Source organism: Pteropus vampyrus, unplaced genomic scaffold, assembly GCF_000151845.1.
Source record: "Pteropus vampyrus isolate Shadow unplaced genomic scaffold, Pvam_2.0 Scaffold148, whole genome shotgun sequence".
In the NCBI taxonomy this organism is placed as follows: domain Eukaryota; kingdom Metazoa; phylum Chordata; class Mammalia; order Chiroptera; family Pteropodidae; genus Pteropus; species Pteropus vampyrus.
This window is the reverse complement of record NW_011888929.1, coordinates 2,602,637-2,623,239: the sequence shown is the minus strand read 5'-3', so window position 1 is coordinate 2,623,239 and position 20,603 is coordinate 2,602,637. Positions and strand designations below refer to the sequence as shown.

The 20,603-nt window shown below is 35.2% G+C and overlaps 1 protein-coding gene across 2 annotated transcripts in view; it reads right to left on the bottom strand.

Annotated features, from left to right (window-relative positions):
• Positions 1–20,603, bottom strand: part of ARHGAP42 (Rho GTPase activating protein 42) — a 241,876-nt gene that overhangs the window by 86,821 nt on the left and 134,452 nt on the right. For both annotated transcript variants that reach the window (XM_011369414.2, XM_023536120.1), the window contains exon 4: positions 18,561–18,632. In XM_011369414.2, coding sequence (XP_011367716.1) covers positions 18,561–18,632 — 72 coding nt within the window. The remainder of the gene's footprint in view (positions 1–18,560; positions 18,633–20,603) is intronic.

Below are 20,603 nucleotides of genomic sequence, written 5' to 3'. Positions count from 1 at the left end.
AGAGAAAACCAACTGATACCAATCCCAGGTTGATAGATGTTATGACTAAGACCCCCACTTGGGTGATATTTTGACTCAAAATCCCAGGTCTCCTAATTTCTCATTAGTGTTTTTCTTCTAAAATACCCAATCCAATAAAGCAGAGGAAGAGATCACCTTCATTTCAAATCAAGGAGAGTCAACATAAAGTCTAAACCTAATTCAGTGTTCTGCCCACTATTTTTTATTTCTTCTCAAAAAAAGTTAAACCATTATTACGATCCTGCAAATATTTAGTCTTGTTAATTTGGCCTTAGGTGGGTTATCCAGTAAAGATATGCACTGATGAATAGTCATTTCTTATGATTAATTTTCACATTTAATGCATTGATTATTGATTATTGATTATATGACCCCCCAACAGCAACCTGGGCTCCATTGTGCTAAGTAATATTAGTCTGGGTACAAAACAAATTTTCTATGACTATCATAAAAATTAGAAGGAATAAAGAGCAACTTCCAGAAATCTTGTGATAATTTCTAAACCAAGGAATAGCAAAAGGATCTTTCTAAATAACTAAAAATTTACAAAATTAAGCAATCAGAAAACTCTAGAGTTTGAAAAAAACTAAGAGGTCATTTAGTCCAACTCTATGAAGAAATGTATTGTTCCATATTCCCTACAGACAATTAGTCAGCCCTTGCAAGAACTTTTTTTCCCTCATTATTTTTCAAGGAAGTCTGTTCCCTGTAGGATAGCTACACTTTTCAGAATAAAACAAATCCAAGCTGGAAATAGGTTCATTATAATGGAAAAGAATAACGCTAACAATTGGATAACATTTAAGATTCACAAAACGTTTCACATTAGAAATCTCAATGGATCCTCAAAATACAAGTAGATGGCTATGAATTGTATGCTTTGATACTGACTTGTCCAAAGTTATCCAACCATAAAGTCTTAGAAGGGAAAAGGCAGGCTCAAACTTCTAAGGACCTGAACATATGTAGGAGATGCTGCCCACCGAAAGAGGTAAACAAAAGTCAATTGTCCCCTTGACTTAAAACTTACTCCATTGAGTTGTTTAATGCACATTGCTATTAGAAAGAAACAGTGCATTTCCCCAAAATATTTACTTAGTTCTCTTTGTAGAATTTGAAAAGGATTTACATTTTGAATTTGAACTATGTCTACATATATTTATAATTTCATTTTGGTTCCAGTAATCTTATCCTATTTTAAAATATTTTATTAATTCTTGCAGTTGTATTTATGCATGTGCAACAAAATGGTAAGAATTCAATCTGAAGTTGGCAATTATAGTTTTTAGACAATGAGCCTTTTTGTTTTGTTTCTTAAAGTCAATGCAAGTATTTATATAAGTTAACAATAAAACATGTTAAAGATTCTAGAAATGTAATTTTGCAAAAGTTATTTTTGTGAATTGGACTTTAGAGCTTTCCATTTCAAATTTAAATATATGCAGGCTCAAAAGCAAATAATTTTTTTGTGTAATTGAATGGAGGACAGAACAAAAGCACCTAATATTCCCGTGGAAATAATGTAATTTGACTCTTGCTTAACAGAAGTTTTAAGGAAGCAGGGTAAATGCTACATAAATAATCTAAGGAAACTACTGTCATTAAAGATTCTGTACAATTAATTCCATAAGGAATCATCTCAGCATAACATAACCAATATATTTAGCTCCCTAAACTCTCTGGCTACAATTATAATAAAATGAGAAGACCTGACCTTTGGGCTGCTTATCTTGATTTGTCCGATGCCCTATCAGGCATAAAGGGAAAATGGCTGTCATTTACTTTCTTCAAGCTAGTGCCACAGGGCATAGCAGAAGAGTAAAGGCTTTGGGCTCAATCAAACTGCACTATTTGATAAATTCTGTGTCATCTATCTGTGACTCAACCAGGCCATCTTTGGGTGCTGCCAAATCTCACTTAGCAACTGAGTAAGTGCCACACACTTGCTGAGGAAGGAAAAGTGTTCTGAGGTATGCCACAGCTGTGCCCACATCTGAGGCTCATGGTCAGGGAGGAGCAGACAGGGAGAACTGGCTGCACTTGAATCTGCAATGACACTTACCTAAATGATACGCAATCCCCAAATTTGCTATTTTTTTATTATCATATGACTGCCCAGTCTCCCTATCTACTTCAGCATTTTCAAAATTCAGGTTTTAGCATTCTTTCTGGGATGCAACCTTGCAGTAGAATTCAGCTCCCTTTGTACTGCAAGAAAACTCTACTTCTCTCCTAAATCCAGAACTTTTTTGCCTGATTATTAGTTCTCTGGAGGAGTGTGCCCAGGAAAGATTTAGAAATATTCTGAAATGTGAACGATAATTTCACCATGGTAAAATCATAATGGAAAAAAAAAAATGAGAGAGGTTGGACAGGGAAATAGAGCCTGAGTAAACAGCAGGCAAAGTGCTACAGCTCTGTTTTGTTTCACCAACCCCATTCTCATTCTTGTAACTTCACCATCAAGTGATTTTCCGCTTTGGCTTTTATTTATCATTTTTTGTACTGATTTGCTAGCTGGCATTAAATAATTCTTTTCAATGTCTTTTGAGTTTATTAGGTTTATAAGATTGTTTATAAAAATAAATTCCTAGCTTCTAAATGCTGGCTCCTTGAAAATAAACAATAGAGTAAAAGAATGCTACACTAAAGCCTCAGATTTGGGGATATTTAGACGAAGAGGACTGATGTGGCTTATTTTAAACCATCACCATTAACAACAAAAACCTTACTGCTGGTAAAACAAGTTTTAAGTTTTAATTACTACTGTTACAAATTTTCCTGAGCAATTTCTAGTAACTAGAGAAAATGAACTGATTCTTATCCTAGGCTAATAGATTTTATGTTATGATCAAGAAATTAAACTATACATTATATCCTATAATGGGGAGATAATGAAAAGAACCTATATAATGGCGTGTCTACATAGTACGAGTGAATAAAATAAAAGGGGGGTACAGAAATGGAAATATCTACCATTTGAGTTCTCATTCTAATTATGCTTAAGGTAGTATTACTCATAAGATGAATTTTAAGAATGAAAAACATGCACGAAATGTTGTCATAGTATTAAATTATCAGCATCAAAATGTTCAGTTTTTCAAGAAATGACACAATGCCTGGATACCTCCAAAAACTATACTGCAGTCTGAGAACCACACTCACCTGTGGGGTTATTTAAGCACCCCATAAAGACTCACAGGGGGTCTAGCCTTCCTGCTTATAGAGCCCAGTGACTAAGCCTGTTCCTTCCTTTAGTCTGAATAATTATTTTTATTAACAACCTTCTCTATGTAGTTTCCCAAATCAAGCTTCCAGCCTCTTCAGTCTTCAGAATTTTGCTATTAATGAACAAACAGACGTGATATATCAACACTAAAATTTACACTATGTTGCTCTGTGCGAGGCACTGGAGATATCAAAATAAGAATCTGTCTTCCAGTTCAGTCAAGAAGCAAAGATGGACATGTAGAAAGATAAATTATAACCCAGCTCAGAGGCTGTAAGCTGAGCAAGATGAGAATTCAGTGGCTGCCCACAGATCCTGGGCTAAGAGGTGGTCTTATAATTTGAGCTCAAAGATTTTTATTTTAGATTTTAATCCTTTCGCTAAATGACTTTCTCATCTAAAAATCATGAGGACAGAAAGGAAATGGTAAAAGAGTAAGGAGACAGGAAGGAAACACAGAAGAGAGGAGGAAGAGGTGATTATCAACAGCTAAGAAAGGCAGGGAGGAAAAGCTGCTCTGGTATAGCCATGGCAGGAGCAAAGAAATCAACGCCAAGCAAAAGGCACCAGCTCAAAGCCTGACAAAGATATAAGTGGCAAAGCAGATGTTGTAAATTGGGGGAACTGAGAATGGAAGATGGGAATCAGACAAAAAGGAATGGTGTTATCAAATTCTGCCATCCTCTGCCCCAGAAAGAAACCCATGCGAACACTCATAAGCACTTCCTACCTTTACCAAAACCAAACAGAATGTCATTCTCTGAAGGAGTTTACAATTACAATCCAGTCAGAGGAGATGGTGGTATAGGCAGACAAGTTCACGTATGTGGGGAACTGACTGGCGGTTAAGCACAGAGGGGAGAGAAATAATTCTTTCACAGCTCTCTCATGGGTCACTTCTCTGATGTCATTCAAGTTATTTCGAACTCCACGGATAATCAACAACATGCACAAGAACTACACTCTTCATCAGAGCTGTGGATCCCAAGGAAGTGATGCAGAGCAGTGCTTTTCAAGCTGTGTGCACTTGAATGAACTAGAGATCTTGTGAAAATGAAGACACTAATCCGATAAGTCTGGGGTTAGACCAGAGAGTCTACATTTTTAATAAGCTCCTAGTTGATGCTGCTGGACATCATTCTGAATGGGAAGAATGTAGAGAAGTCTTTCTCTCCTGCTACCACATGGTAAATTGATGACAGGAGCAGAGAGGATTGACCAGGTTCTGTGAATACAATCCAAAAAGAGATGGTTGAAAGTGATGCCAAGGCAAAGCTGGAATTAGTCCACTGCTGGAATAGAATGACTGGAAAATTGACATTTATTATCAATTTTGCACTAGGCACCTTGACACACACATATTAACTCTCACAAATCTTGGGAAGGATGCAGGTCACTTTCTACTGTAATGAAAGTTCAGGAACTGTCTTAAAGTCAGAGTCACATGGGGCAGAGCCAAGAGTCAAACCAAGGCCAATTTAACTCAAAAGCATGTCCTTTTTCTTCAAAAACAACCGACTGTTTGAAAAGCTAAACTTCAGGATGACTCTGAGATTGGAATATTAAGGAGAAGCTATGAGAAGCTATAGTCTTTTCTAAACATTGTGAACGAAAAAGGGGGCTAAACTTTGCAGGCCTGACAAGCTCAGTAACCAAGAGTAACCACGCAGGATGGTCTGATCATAAATTCCTAACTGGGCAGGTCATGGCAGGTAGTCACAACCCTGGCCTAGAGTTTCCTTAGCAAAGGTCAGTCTTTACCGTAAGTGAGCCCTGTCCATTGTTTTTACGCAACAAAGATAACATACCTTTGAAATGTCAGAGTAATTTTCCATTTCAGACGCCTTGGAGGCACAACCACTGGCACAAAACTACCAGAGCACTGGGGCCATGAAACTCCTCACTGTTACCTTGTTAACCACACACCATCTCCATTTACTATAAATGTTAACTATCCTGTACCCACCAACATAAAGGACGTGTCTCTCCATTCTGCTTTTTATACAATCCTAGAGACTTCTCTGCTTTGCTCTCTCCTATCGTCTTAATCTACCACCAAAGGATTTTATGTACCTTCCCTACGTTTTCTTCTTTGATCCTAAATATATGAAATGAATTGGAAAACTGCCATTCTCCAGAGCATTTTCTCAATCCGTTCAGATCTTGTTTCTAGGTATGTCCTCAAAATCTGCCTCAAATAAACCCTTATAAAATTTTTCTATAGGTATAGACATTCTTTCATGAACATCATGAAGTGCTACTTGGTAATGAAAGGAAATATAATTAACAGATTTCATCCTAAAATCCTAATACAGAGTAAGCTTATATAAACATATATTAAAGTACAGTAAAGCAAAAAAAAACAAGCATGAATCCTCCCAAAGGAATCTTGTTCTTTAAGCATAAATCAAAATCAAAATTCCCTGAAGACTAAGTATGGTAAACATTATAGACTAGAAAATACATATAGAAAGTTTTTAAAGAGTCAATGCATTTGAGCTTTAACTTTCAAAATAGAACCACTGTTCTTTCAGATTTAATTTATCTCATAACACTTTAAGAAAATCAAAACAAATACCATGTATCACTAATTCTAATGGATAAAAAATACAAGAATTTGGCCTAAAGAGACAATACATCTCACAATGAGCTCACCAGCATTACCAGCTGGGACAAGTTAACCACATTTACCAAATAAGGCAAGTTTTTTTCAATGCCTGAAATCTTTCTACAGTGAGCTCACTTCACTTCTCACTGGGTATTCTACAGTAATTGTAGAGATCATCTCTCTTAGTCAGTAAATCACCAGGCTCTCAATGGAAACTGTGTGGTCTCTGGAGAACATTCAGTTTGGCTTCATATTATTACCAAGTATATATAGAAGAGAAAGATGCAAAATCTACTCTAATGGCAGAATGTTAAAAAGCTGTATTAAGCAAAATCTATTAGGAAAATCAATAAGATGTTTACTATTATGAATAAAAATGGCATACCTGACCTTATTTCTCTCAATATATTTGTCCAGTGTGAGACTATACAAACACATCCATAAATTTCACTAATTTTGGTTAACAAATGAGTCAACTTATTTACACAATCCCCCTTAAAAAAACATAATAATTTTTTCCATTATTGACTACTTTTTTTATAGTGTAGAAATAGTATACACAGACAAAAGAAAGCTAAACCCGTGATGAGATTTATTTACCACATTCTTACTTAAAGTGACACTGTTAGGTTGTCCACTATATTTAGCAGTTCATTTTGTTATTTGAAACCTAAACAAAGCATGTTATTGTAAAGTGGTTTTTATTTGGCTTTCTCTTAAATACAATTCTACTGAAGAGGTAAGAAGGATTCTTCATCATCTTCTAAACTGCTTGCATGCAAAAATCATAGCCCTAAACTGAGAATATATATTTGGCTTCAACGATAAAAGATGTCCATGAAGATAAATATAATCAAAATAAAAAATGTTAGTATTTCTGTCACAAATATGACTTGCAGCTACCAATCTGTTCAAGGTCATGCCTAATTTCATCTTACTATAAATTCTCTGGTTTTCCAACACTGGAAACCCAATCATCGAACTCACATTATGAAGTCTGTAATATCAGAGAAGGTCCCATTTGCATGAAGGCCTAAAAGACTGCAAGAGGTAAAAAGTGAAATTTCAGGCCTTAGCCCAGGGATATGCAAAATGCTTTGTGAAAGGGGCCAGATAGTAAATATTTTACGCTTTGTGGACCACGGAGTCCCTAATACAACCACACATCTCTGCTGTTGTAACGCGAGAGCTACCATAGAAAACACACACCAATGACTGACATTGTGTTCTAATAAAACTTTATTTACAGGCACTGAAATATGAATTTCACAAAATATTCATGTTTCACACAATATTACTCTAGTTTTAATTTTTAAAAACCATTTACAAATGCAAAAACCATTCCTAGTTCCTGGACCACACGAAAGCAGACAGTGGGCCAGACTGGGCCTGCAGTTTGATGATCCTGACCTTAAATAAATTAATATTCTCAACTCAGGAAACAAAGGACATCCTTAAACTCTGTCCAGTGGAAAACTCAGCCTGAGGTAGAAGAGAATGAAGTGTCTGGGTCTTTACTACTGAGACCCATGCTCTGAGCTGGGACTGGCACATAAGAACTGTTAAGAATACCACACAGAATGGTGGATCACTCTGTCCCGTATCATCCTTCTTTTGGGAACTTGGTAACAGCTAAATTCACCGATGGAGAAATAAGCCTCTCCTGCTCAAATAGAAGGACAGAAGTAAATTTTAAAAAAGGATGTGGTAGACTGGAGAACCATCTAACTTAATAGAAAAGCATTCCAATGGCAGGAGCTGCTGAATCAAAGCAGAAAATGAGAAAGGTGATGCCTTTAAGGAAACTAAAGGGCTAACGAAGAAGCTCATCTCCAATCCCATGGAAAAGATCAGGTCCGTAATTCGCTGGAGAGTAACCAGCGAGAACTCAGAGACAAACACTTTTGTGATCTGACACAGGCCTGAGGTTTTCTCCTCTTGCCCTCCTGCTCGTGTGGTCTGGCAGTTACCGAGCCTCGTGAGGCTGGCAGGTAGCCATAAATGACTGGATCCCGATGGCAGAAATGTATCACTAAAATTCTGATGCAAATATTGAAGAATCATTGGCTGATCGGCACTCTCTCCAACTCCAGCTTTCAAAATGCTCATAAACTGTCTTCTTGAAATACAGATTCAAGACCTGATTGCCACATGAATGTAGTGCTGTGGTTAGGAACATATGCCTTAGACCCAAATATTCTGGGTTTAATCTCTGCTTTGATACTTACTAGCTGTCTAATCCCAGGCCAATTATATCACCCTCTCTGTGATTCAGGTAACTCACTGGTAAGAAGAGAGTGAAAATAACTCCTTTATAGTACTGTTGTAAGGATTAATAAATATGTGCTACCTAATACTGTCTGAGACCTATGATTAATATTTATTATATCCGGATCATGATTTTTATTACCCACCACCCCTCCCCCAAAAAAACTCTTTGGCACAGCACAAAACTCTCCATTTTTCTGCCCCAGCTGAATATTTCCTGTCTAATTCTCTCACTAATTTGCCTTCTTATTCCATTTACATACACATGCTAACTTATGGCCCAGTATCTATTCATACTATGGGTTATGACACACTGGTGGGTTACCTAATCAGTTTCATGAGTTATAACCAGCATTTATTTTAATGAAATAGAGTAGAATACAATTGAAAATACTAGATTAAATCATATTTAGTAATAGAAGTATGTTAGCACATATACTCAGTGAACTGTGACGTAAAATGCATTTCTTAGTGGGGTTCACCTTTTGAAAAAAAAATAAACGATAAAAGCAATAGCTCTAATAACACCAGAATATATCAAGCTTCTAAGCCACATCACAATATTTTTATACCACTGTGGCTCTCTTCTTTTGCCTCGAATGCTGTTTTCCCTTGCACTGACTAGAAAATGTCTGCCAGCCTTTAAACTGCACCTGCTGAATGCCAACATTTCACAAACGCCTTTGCCAGTCTCCTCTGGTTAAGCAGAATTGTTCTTTCCATTATGCTCATAAACTATGAGTATATTTCGGATAAACCACTAATCTCATTCCATCATAATTATGTTTCTCTGGGGACTCTTCTGCTACACTATGAACTCTGAGAAGGTAAGTATTATATTTTCTTCTTGCATTCCCAAGACTTAGCACCATCTCTGATACAAAGCAGATCAACGCTGTCCAGTTGAATGTTTTTCTATCAATGACTTAAGATGGATGACGGCATGCTAATCAAATTTCTAATGACTCGGGGCTGGGAAAGGAGGATGAGGTAGTAGAGGACAACCTGTCAATATATTAGACAATAAAATCTAGGTGCCAAAAATCTCATTACTTTTGAATGAAGTAACTGAAACAGTAAAAGTCTCACCATAAAATCCAAAAAGTCTACTAGGTGAGTATGGAATCAAAGAGCTCTCCCTTAAAAGCTGCTGAAATTTTATTTAGATATAAATAAACAATGTGACACGAGCAGTGAAAAGGTAAATCAAAGGTCAATATTGATGCTTTTGTAAATGTTGTAGTAATCAGACACCCTGGGGCTACATGTTCTGTTTTCACTGCTAAATTTCAACATGAACAATACGAAATTGAAGCTGTTTATAGAAAATGAGTTTGGTAAGTTGCAACAACGTCATAGTAAGAATAAATGTAACAGATGTTCGACAAACACGTATGCTTCCTGACAAATGCTGACATCGGCAACTCTGACATTAGGTGCTCTATACAGTTTTGTTGTTGTTGTTATTGTTTTTTCTTTTTGGTGGATTACATATGAAAATTTGTGTATTTCAGGTGTAACAAAACGTTTTAATTTTATTGGGAAAGTAGTCTGAGGTTCTTCATAATTTAGTTTTTAAATCTACAGAAGTTTCCTAAATATTTAACTCATTGATTCACACTCTTTATAGGGTTTTCAGTTATTTCAATGTGTATTACAAAGCTTTAATTCAAATTTGATACAAAAAATATAGGTGAGGGCAAAAGCAGCAGCCTAATAAAACAATTAAAATCCAAATGTTGGCATAATTCATTTGCAACAACCCCAAAGAATAGATAAGGGTGCAAAAACTAGCATTCTATAAAAATGATCTGGAAAATCCTTTATCTTTCTTCTTTCCTAGATCACCCTGAAAATAAACTGATGTTTTTTGTGTGTTTTCTCAACACACAAGGAACTATTATGGTATAAAGTTAAATACAGAATGGCTTAATTCACTGATGGTAGTCATTTTATCAGAACTCCACTGTTAACAATAAGTGATGCATAGTACAAACCCACCTATTCCTGTTGTTTGAAACTGAACTGTTTTTATCTGCAACTTGCTTTGAATTCTAAAATGTTAATGTGAAATAAAATGTTTCTAATTTGTGTTGTTTCAGTTTTTTACAGAAGTCAAGAACTCTCCTAAGTATTACAGAATATTTCTAAACTTTTAAATTTGAAAAACGAAAATCACTGATAGAGTCTCAATCACTTCAAGAACCACTGGAAAGACAGTAATCTTGAACAGAGAAGGTACTGGTAAAAATGGCCATGTGTACAGCAAAGCTCAATACCAAAGTTCATATCATGAAATGCATTTAGAAACATAAACTATCGTGTAGCAAATTCTTCTGCAGCAGGGCAGCCAGCAGACATGGCAGAGGAAAGAATGTATCTATAAATATAAACACCAACTCTTGAACCAAAGAAACCACCTTGTGTTTTAGAGATGATATAAGGTTCACATGGGAAATTCTGCTCTGTGGACAATCTCCAAGTGGAGTTTCTGAACTCCTCATAGTTGTCCCTAAAGAATGAGATCTGGAAAACTGTCATCAGTTAACTGGAGTATTGCCTTCCACCAGGTTAGCCTTAACTGGATTTGCTACAAAGACTTCATTATAAGGAAAAAGGCTTGATTCTTACCAAGAAGGCTAACCACTGAAGTACGAAAATAATCTTAGTGATGTCAACAGTGACATTAGTGAGACTCCACTGCATTTATCAATTATCAATGACTATTTATGTATGGCGTTGTAAACTGTATTAATTTTTTAATTATATATTGGATCTAAAAAAATAGCATAAGGATCTTTTATAAAAATACAAGTTGTGGGAAGCTTAAAGTGAAGAAGCATAAAATGTTTCCTAATTATTGGTCTTCAGACATCAGCATAAGAATAATTAGAACAAAAAATGGTGATGTTATCTACAATTTATTATATTTAAGAGTTTATCCTCCTATCTGATCACATAACCACTTTGTAAAGTTATAATAATCTACATATGTATGTAAATACACATACACATTCAACATATAATTTTGTGTGTATGTATATGTGTGTGTGTGTATATGTGCATATTATTTTGCATATATGCATATTAAATTGTTCAGAAGAAGGGCTCTACGTCCCTATCTAGAATTTTAACTCTATCGGAGGTTTGGCTCTTCTTATGACGGGCAAGCTCTAAAATGTACATAAAAACATGGTACCTCAGCAATTTCTGAAATATGCAGAGACACTGAATGGTGCCATCTGTCAAGTACAGAGACTACTACTGACTGTCTTCAGGGGATGTGATCTGGTTTGTTTTTCTAGTGGTAGCAACAGGTTCAAAGAGGTGATACTCACCTCATAAGGATGCCGTAAGGATGGTGAAAACACACTATAAACTACCAAAAAAAAAAAAGTTTGCATTCCCATGATGAAGCCAGGTCTAATATAGCGCTAAAATTAGTGAATTAGGTGTCAGAAGGCTTGGATGAGTCCCAGCCAGAGCACACGAGCACCTCTGGGTTGTCAGCAATGCTACTTGATCTTTCTGGGTCTCAGGTTAGTCATCTGAAAATGATGACACTTCCTACTTTATAAGAGTGTTATAAGTAATAGTGGTCCATAAATTGTATAATGTTATTACTTATAAGCAATGTCCGTCTAAGGCCCTCCTGCCTGAGTAGCCCTGTGAAGCACACTTTATCAATATTTAAGTCAACTCAGATTTGCCTTTCTGACCATAAAAGAAAATTATGCAAACTAATCTATGTGAACGATATTATTTTTACTGTAATACTTTGGTTAATACCAACAAAAAGTATAAAATAGCAATAATTATTAATTATAAAAAAGCAGTTAACATTTTAGTGGTTACTACGTGGAAGAAATTGTGCTAAGCAATTTATATGAAATTCCAAATTATGTTATCATAGCAATACTATGAAGATGGTTTTATTATTTTCTCAATTTTTCAAATGTGGAAATTAAGGCTTTAAGGGGGTAATTAATTCATCCAAGCCTACATTTTCTATAAGTATTAAGTGCCAGATTTTGACCCCAAGTTTATATAACTATAGAACTTTCTGTTAAATCATTATAAGACACTATCTTGCTCTCCAAATGAGCTAACCAGCCAATATTTCTTTAAGAATAATATATATTTACATATATATATTTATAAATATATATATATTTTTAAGAATTACTATAACTTGAGTACCAAACATGTGGTGGTTCCACTAAAGAGCTCTATAGGCTTTAACTTATTTCTGTTTAATATCTGACTCTACTCCTTGCTAGTCGTGTGACCTTGGCCCATTTACTTAACTTCTCTGCATCTCAGTTTCTTTATCGATAAAATGAGTTTAACAGTTTTCTTATTTAATATGTTGGTTATGATGATTAAATGAGTTTACATGTAAAATGCTTAGGGCAGCACTTAGTTAACTATTTATACAGGGTAATATTATTGTTTACAAAGACCAAATAACAAAATTCAGTAATTCTGCAACCCTATATAACATAACAGCTTCTACTGACAGGGGGTACAATAGAGGAAATTACAAGTAGTTTCAAAACAACTATTAAATGGTTTATAATTTGCCCAAGGAATGTGGTCCCAAATACAGTCCTTTCTGGAGAATGTCTGCCCAGGAGACAGAGACTCAGCTCTGTGGCCATCAAAAGGACATGAAAAAAACAATTTTGAATGTTCTCTGTAGGACCTGTTGAAGAAAAGTAAGGTGACCTAAATCCATACTTGAATCCTATAATCCATGTTATTTTGGACTGTTATCATGAGTCTGAAGTATTATCCATTAAATTAGATAAATAACTCAGTTCAGTGTCAAAAACTGTGTAATTTGGAATAAGTAAAGCATCTGTAATCCTTCTGGATTCTGCAGGCTACTTGTATATCTGAGACAACAAATTCAAGTGCAGTCATTTTTCACACAAAGGAAATCTAAGGCTATAAAAGGAATTAATCATAACAATTCTCCATAGATTTTTTTAGATACTAAATGCTAAAATAATTATATATCAAGGCATGTTTAAAAATAATAAATGTTCAGAGACAGACCAAACTCTACTATAGACAGAACAAAAGGGAAAAGAATTATTGGTGTCTTCAATATGAAATCGGTGTAAAGAAAACCAAGCTCTATTTTGAAATGACTAATTCTATATTGTTTGTTTTTGTATTAAAACCATACAGGAATGTTCATATGATTTCTATTAAGGTCTAATTAAAAATGAAAACCAGTCTTGAAAACATCTCCCATAGAAATAAAAATGTATCTTTTAACTTTTATGGGCAGTATTTCTCAAGTGTCTTTTACCAGCCAAAGTAAAATGCCTACTGTGCGGTGGAAGTTTTTAAATCAAGAAAAATACACTGACTACACTTGATTTAGAATAAGCAAGTTTGGTCATATTTGAAGCACTTTTATAATTAAGATATTTCGCACTAGATATTTGTTTGCTAAAGGTAAAGATAATAAAATATCTCACAAAAAAGTACTCTTAAGAGCAGCCTAGAAGAGTGGAAAGACTGCTGGTATAAATGAATAAGGGGCTCTATAATAAACCTGACTGACAGTAACCTCACAGGGTGATCTGATCGACTGCTGGTATAAATGAATAAGGGGCTCTATAATAAACATGACTGACAGTAACCTCACAGGGTGATCTGATCATAAAATCCTAACTGGGCAGGTCATGGTGGGTGGGTAACCACGCCCCAGGCCTATATGCCTTTCGCGAGTCTTCCCCATTCTTTTTGTGCATCTAGGTTCACATACTTTTGAAATGCCTCTTTTTCAGACCCTTCAGAAAAGGAAGTGCAACTACCCCCAAGAGAGCACATAATCTTGTTAACCATCCTGTAATCCAACCTCCACTTTGCTTTCTCCCACCTCCATATAATCTTCCTTACCTTCCTGCCTTAATTCCAAATGAATAAAAGAAACTGAAAACGGTCATTCTGGGGAGCATTTGAGATCTTGCTTCCAGGCAAAATTCTCTACAGGTTTGGACATTCTTATGTCGACACTGGTCTGAGAAATTGCGTTCTAGCCTTCACTGTGCCACCAACTAGCTGCTCGGTCTGTTTACGTGTGGAAAATGAGTGCTTGGCCCCCTGAAAGTCAGTTCCATCTCTTAAAATATTTAAGTCTGGTAATATATATATGGTGTCTCTCTCTCTCTCTCTCTCTCTCTCTCACACACACACACACACACACACACACACACACTTCCCCATAATGTATCCGTCTTTGGGAACTCAAATGCTGAGTTCTGCTTATATTTTTGGAGTCATACAGTTTATATAGAAAGAAATGTAGAAAGTGCAGACATGACTTACAACTGACTGGGAGCAAGAAGATTTCCAATATAATCAATGAAATAAAGCTGCCAATTTATACAAAAAGCATGAAAACAAGTTATAATTCATCTTCTTCCATAATAATGCTGCTCTATATACATTCACATTGTAGAAACTCTAGTTGGCATTCATAGTTCTGAATCCCTATTTCCACTCATGTATAGTATTTAAATCAGCAGTCTATCAGATGAATTAAAGAAACTAAACACTAAATTCTACACCCTGACATGCACTATGTCAAGCCTGCAATACTATTCCATTCTGCATATACCATTAGACTAAGAACCTTTAAATAAATACATTCTTGACAACTGTTTATAGATAATTCTTCTAATCTTCAGCTATACAAAAAGCAGGACCCATCTCCTCTGTCCTTGAGTTCAACAACCCCATCGTTAACCTTTTTCTAATGCCTCTCACAGATGCACAGTGCTTTTTTCCCACAACTGTAACTCACTCAGGGCCTCATTTTCCACAGCAAAGTATCAGGTGTCTCAAAGCTACATAGAACACACTACAAAGGAAATGTTTGTGGTTCGTGGACTTTATCCACTCCAGTTAAATAGGATCATCTGGTTGAGAGAAGAGGGCCACTTTGACTCAGCGTTTTCCACTTGGACCAGGCTAAGGAGGTTGCTGACTGCAGTGGAAGGTTCTACACTTAACAGACACTCTTGCCTTCCAGCTGGCTCACTGGTTTGAACAGGCTTGCAAGAAATCTCCACTATATAAAGACTGTGAAAAGCAACAGAATGTCATTTGTAGAATTAACTTTATTTACCAAGTAAGAAAATGCTTAAGTAAAACAGGGAATAAAGCAATAAAAAAAAATAAAGACCTTCAAAAGATTTTTACTCCTAGTAAGATGTTCTTCAATACCAAAAGGAAACTGACCTATATGTATATTGTAGAAAAGAATGCCTGTTTTTTATTCACTTTACTAATCAAAGACTTCTTAGCAGCTTAGAAACAATTTAGTACTAAGAACATGAGGCAGATAAAATAACGGAATCACCACCACCAAAAGACCAAGTGCAGTAATCTTTATGCTCAAGATTTCATTTGAATTTATTTAGCCACAAATTTAACCTCCCAGTGAGTAGACAAAGGCATAGTATACTGCTGTGTGTTCTCAGTTGGTCTATCCAGCAACTGAGATTTTAAAAAATAAATGGGTGTGATTGCTTATACTACTGCAACTGTAGCTAAACCTTTAAACAAGAATAATCCGCACACAAGTGAAATTCACAATTTTAGATGGGCCAGAAAACTTTGAATCTCCTGTACTAAAGAATTTTTCACAAAGCTCTTTAATTTTATAAAAACATCTTTGATGAAGTAAAATATTGTAAATCAAGGCTGTGAAGGAAAATAGCATGATTTTAGTGTCATGGTCTGACTTCCCAGCTCTGTGATCTGATGCCGCTCACTCATCATTTTCCTCATTGTAGAACAGGTGTAACATCGGCACTCATCTCTCAGGCTGCTTGTGAGGATCTAATTAGGTCACAAATGTAACTGCTCAGTGAAAACACCTACAATATAGTTGTCAAAGATCAGCTATTTTTATTCTTGAAAAGACTCTTCCTTGTTCTGGGACACCAAATTCTTGTTATTTTCTTCTTCTTTCTGTCCCTTCCTTCATACCTATCTTGCTTTTCTCTCCCCAAACATTAAATATCGAGAGTTCTCAGATTATACAGCACCTAGATCCTCCTCTCATTCTCTTCTTTCCCAGCAGAATCTAATCTACTCCGCCGTGATTTCAATTACCACCTAGAGAGCAATAATTCCTAATGTATTTCTAATTCAGACCTGATTACACACCTGGCAAGTCAACATCTCCACTTGGAAGTCTGAAAAGAACCTGGATTCATTATGTCTAAAAGTCAAACTCACCATCCTTGCCATCCAAACATAAGTGTTGCCTATCTCAGTAAGTGGTTCCAACACCACCCAATTACGCAGCCCAGAACCCTGAGAGTCATCTCTGAGATATCCTGTTCCTCACTTCCCAGTATTTAACCCATTTCCTACCTCCTTCCTTTTTACCTCTGAAACACAGTTTTTGGTCTCCCTTGCCACATTGCCTTCTGAATCTGAAGCCACTATCCTATAGCCCCCAAACTGGTTTTCTCACAAGCAGTCTGGCCTCCTCTAATCCATGTATAACATGCAATTAGAGTGATATTTTAAAATGCATATATGATATCACCCCTCCAACTACAGCTTTTCTTTGGCTTATCATTGCCCTTACCATCAGGAATAAAATTTCATAAACCATTAATAAAGCTGTGTACATGTCTTCTACCCCCATGGTCCTCTCTATTCCAAGCACATTAGGTTTTTTTTCTTTTAATATGCCAAGCTTTCTTTCTTCAAGGCCTTTATTCACACTCACTCTCTTTCATCTTTGGGACTATATGAAAGGTTCTTCCCTTCCTATCCCTACATCCCAATATCTAGCTCTTTCTTTCTCTATATTTACTTTTCTGCTTAAACAATACCTCTTCCAGAAGGTGTTTCCTGGCTCTCAGGACAAGGCTAGTTCTATCACTTACTCTCACAAAGCACTCTACACTTCTGCATCAAAATCCTCAGTGCATTTGTAATTACTTTGGTGTCTGTTTTCCACAAAAGATATTAGGGACATGCAGGGAGCATGTCTGTTTTGTTTATAGTTGTATCCCTTAATCTTAAACACCATGATTGCCACAAGTAGGCCAACCATGACAATGATAAATATTTGCTGAATTAATTAACACAAAAATGGTTCTGGCTTAGTCCCTGATTTAATAATTGCTCCTAATTGGTGGAGAAGTACACATAAAACTAATTCAAGGCAGGCTATGATATTTTTACACAGGAAATAAGCATAAGGACTATTTGATTATGTGAGAAGGAAAAAAATCAATTCCGGAAGGGGAACAAATGTATGAGGAAGGACTTATATAAGAAAGGGTTCTTTCTGGTGCTGGGAGATAAGCCATGTAGAGCTAGCAAGACTTCAATTAGTGAAAGGTAAGAAATATTCTAAGGAGAGGCAAAAAGTGTGGCAAAGCCATGGATAAAGTTAGGGTATATACAGAGACTGGTGAACTGACAATTGTGCCGGATGAGGGAGGTATACTGAAATGCGGCAAATGGCCACATTGTGAAAAGCCTTTGTTATCAGGATTAAACTGTCTCTCAAGGAAAACCATTGCAGGTTTCACTGTCAAAGAATGACAATCAAAGACAAGAAAAATGTGTTAACAGATTAGGATAGGAGTGTAGAGACTAACTAGTAGGCTTTTTCAATATTTCAGACAGAATAGAAGGAGAAAAGGAGGAAAAATAATTCAGCAGTAGAATGGTGAACACTGCTGCTCCAATGGGGACAGTATATGCCATTGATTAACTGGAAAACCAAAACAGAGGAAGGATGAGAGACGATGAGTTCTGTTTTGGAAACCCTAAATTTTATGTCCTTACATAATGTTACACAGGTAGTTAAAATGTAGTCTAAGAAAGAGGATGCAAGTAAATTTCAGAAAATTTTAGGCTCAGGGAAATTTTAATTGGAACATAATGAATTAAACATCAATGCAAAGGCTTCACAAATATGTCTAAGGTTTTCCACAAACACGTTTTTATTAATAATGAAAAAATACAAAAAATAACAAAAGTTCCTTTACAGTTACTGCTTGAATTTTCAATATACCCTGTGCCTAGTTTTCATTTTATAGCTGTTAAAAGCAAAACTCATATTTTTGCCATAATTTCACTCTCTTTAAAATAGTTAATTTCCAAAAGATAAAAATAAAAAATAAAAAATAAAATCGTTAATTTTTTATATAATTGTTGGGAAGGAAAGAACTCTTATGTTGACTTTTTCTCTATTCAGTGAAAGAATATCTCTCATGTTTAAAAGAAGTCCATTCTTTGTAACAGGCTCTGTGCAAAAGTTAAAAATGACGTGCAGAATTTTTAAAAAGGTCATTCTATTATCAAAATGTTAACATCTGAAATTATGTCATCTTTAGTTATCAAGAGAATATCTGAAGAATAACAAAATGTAACACTTACTTTTGCTGCACCTATCTGTTCTTTTCGAAATTTCTCAAGTGGCGCAATTAATACATCATTAGCGTTTTGAATCTGAAATTAAAAATGCAAACACATTAAATTCTGCATAATTTCATGCAAATATTGAAAAAGCATGGCTTTTTTATTCACTTTATTTAAATAAAGTTTTTGTTCTCTCACTTCTATAAATGAAATAAAAATATCTTGCATGTTGTAGTCTTTCTACTTTATAATTAAGTTTTTCTCACAAATTATGTCACTTGATCCTAACAATGTGAATAATTTGAAAACAAGTACATGTGGTAAGATGTTAGTTTGAATATTTAAATTTCTTATTCTAAGCTATAACTATGAAATAATATATTGGATATTAAACTTATAAATATCTTTAACTATACTCTTTTGATGTAGTCAGGTTCGAGCATCATTTTAAAACTAAACCATATAAAAGCTCTTCCATTTTGTCACCATAATGTCATAATTCTACAGCTGCAAAATAAAATAAGGCTTATTTTTTTTCCTATTTAATTAGAATTCTTACACTTGGGATTTGCCTGAATGTTCTCATATTTCCAACCCTAATAAAATAGTAACTGATTTCTTTTCAATGAACAGTAGTTCAGCCCCAAACTCCAAATTGGGATTTACTTAAAACTTTAAAACACATGAATCTTTTAATAATGGTCTGTAAAAATACTGTGAGAGGATTCAAGGTACGGGGCCAGGGACTGGATGCAAGGAGACAAACATTTCTAAGAGTAACATTATGCTGGAAGAAAATCTTGATTTAAAAAATCCTTCAGAAAGCATTAATATTAAATGTAGGGCCTTAAATGTTCTCACCACAAAAATGGTAATTATGTAACAAGATATAAGTGTTAGCAATGCCACAGTGGCAATCATTTTGTAATATATAATGTATTATACCAACATATTGTATACGCTGTTTATACAATGTTATATGTCAATTATATCTCAATAAAGCTTGGGAGGGAAAGTAGGCCCAGTTTACAAAATTTGTAATTTATTCTACAACTGTAATAACATGATCAATATATTAGCAAATGCTAAAATTAAAAACCTATTTCTAAAATAAATTACTCTATTTTAAAATAACTTAAAGGGTATATAGTAGTTCTTCATATTATTCTTACAACTTTTCTGTAAGTCTGAAACTATACCAAAATTTTAATAGAGTTTTACTTTCACTTATTTTCACGAGTTATTCTCTAGTAACGTTTTACTTCTTAAATTACATAATCTAAATGCACAGAGATAGTATACACAAAATAAAAATTAGTGACTAGTGTGTTAATGCCTTCCATGATTCGCTCATTCTCCAAATTTATAGAAAAATGAGATGATTGATCTTTAAAAGAGGACCTAAAATCCTGTGCTGTGAAAATGTGCAAAGTAGATCAATACTAAAAATCATTTCTAAGACATTGAGGGGTCTGATATCTCTGTGGAGGTATCTGTGGATACCTCTGACATCCATCACCTAATTCCCATTTGTGAGCTCAGTCAGGTATCCCTCCAGATACACTGTGCAGGCCTCTAACTAAAGAGATGACGGGAAACAGTAGCAAAATAGCTCACTTTTCATTCTCACTCTCTAAATCTCTGCCTTCATGAAAGCCCAAATACATATTAAAAACACACAAATATCCAGATTTTATAGACATTATAAATAGCTGATTCTGCCTTTAAATTTAAGTTTGCATATGGGGAAAGACAGTGTCGTGAACACTTCAGTGTAATCTGGAAAAATAGCAAAATAAAGGCTAACATTTACTGAATGTTTATGCTGGAAACAAGCAGCATCTAATGTATTTAAAGTTAATGAACTTAAACAGGGAGATTTTCTCAAGCGGTGAAAACTCCAACCATGAGGCTGAACAAGATGACGTGCAGTGTAGTGCTTAAGTACATGTATTTAAAATAAAAAATGCCTGTGTTTAAACTGGGTTCTATTGCTTATGAGCTGCTAGTTAACCACTCTGAGCTTCAGCTGCACCATCTACCCAATCACTTGGTTCTAAG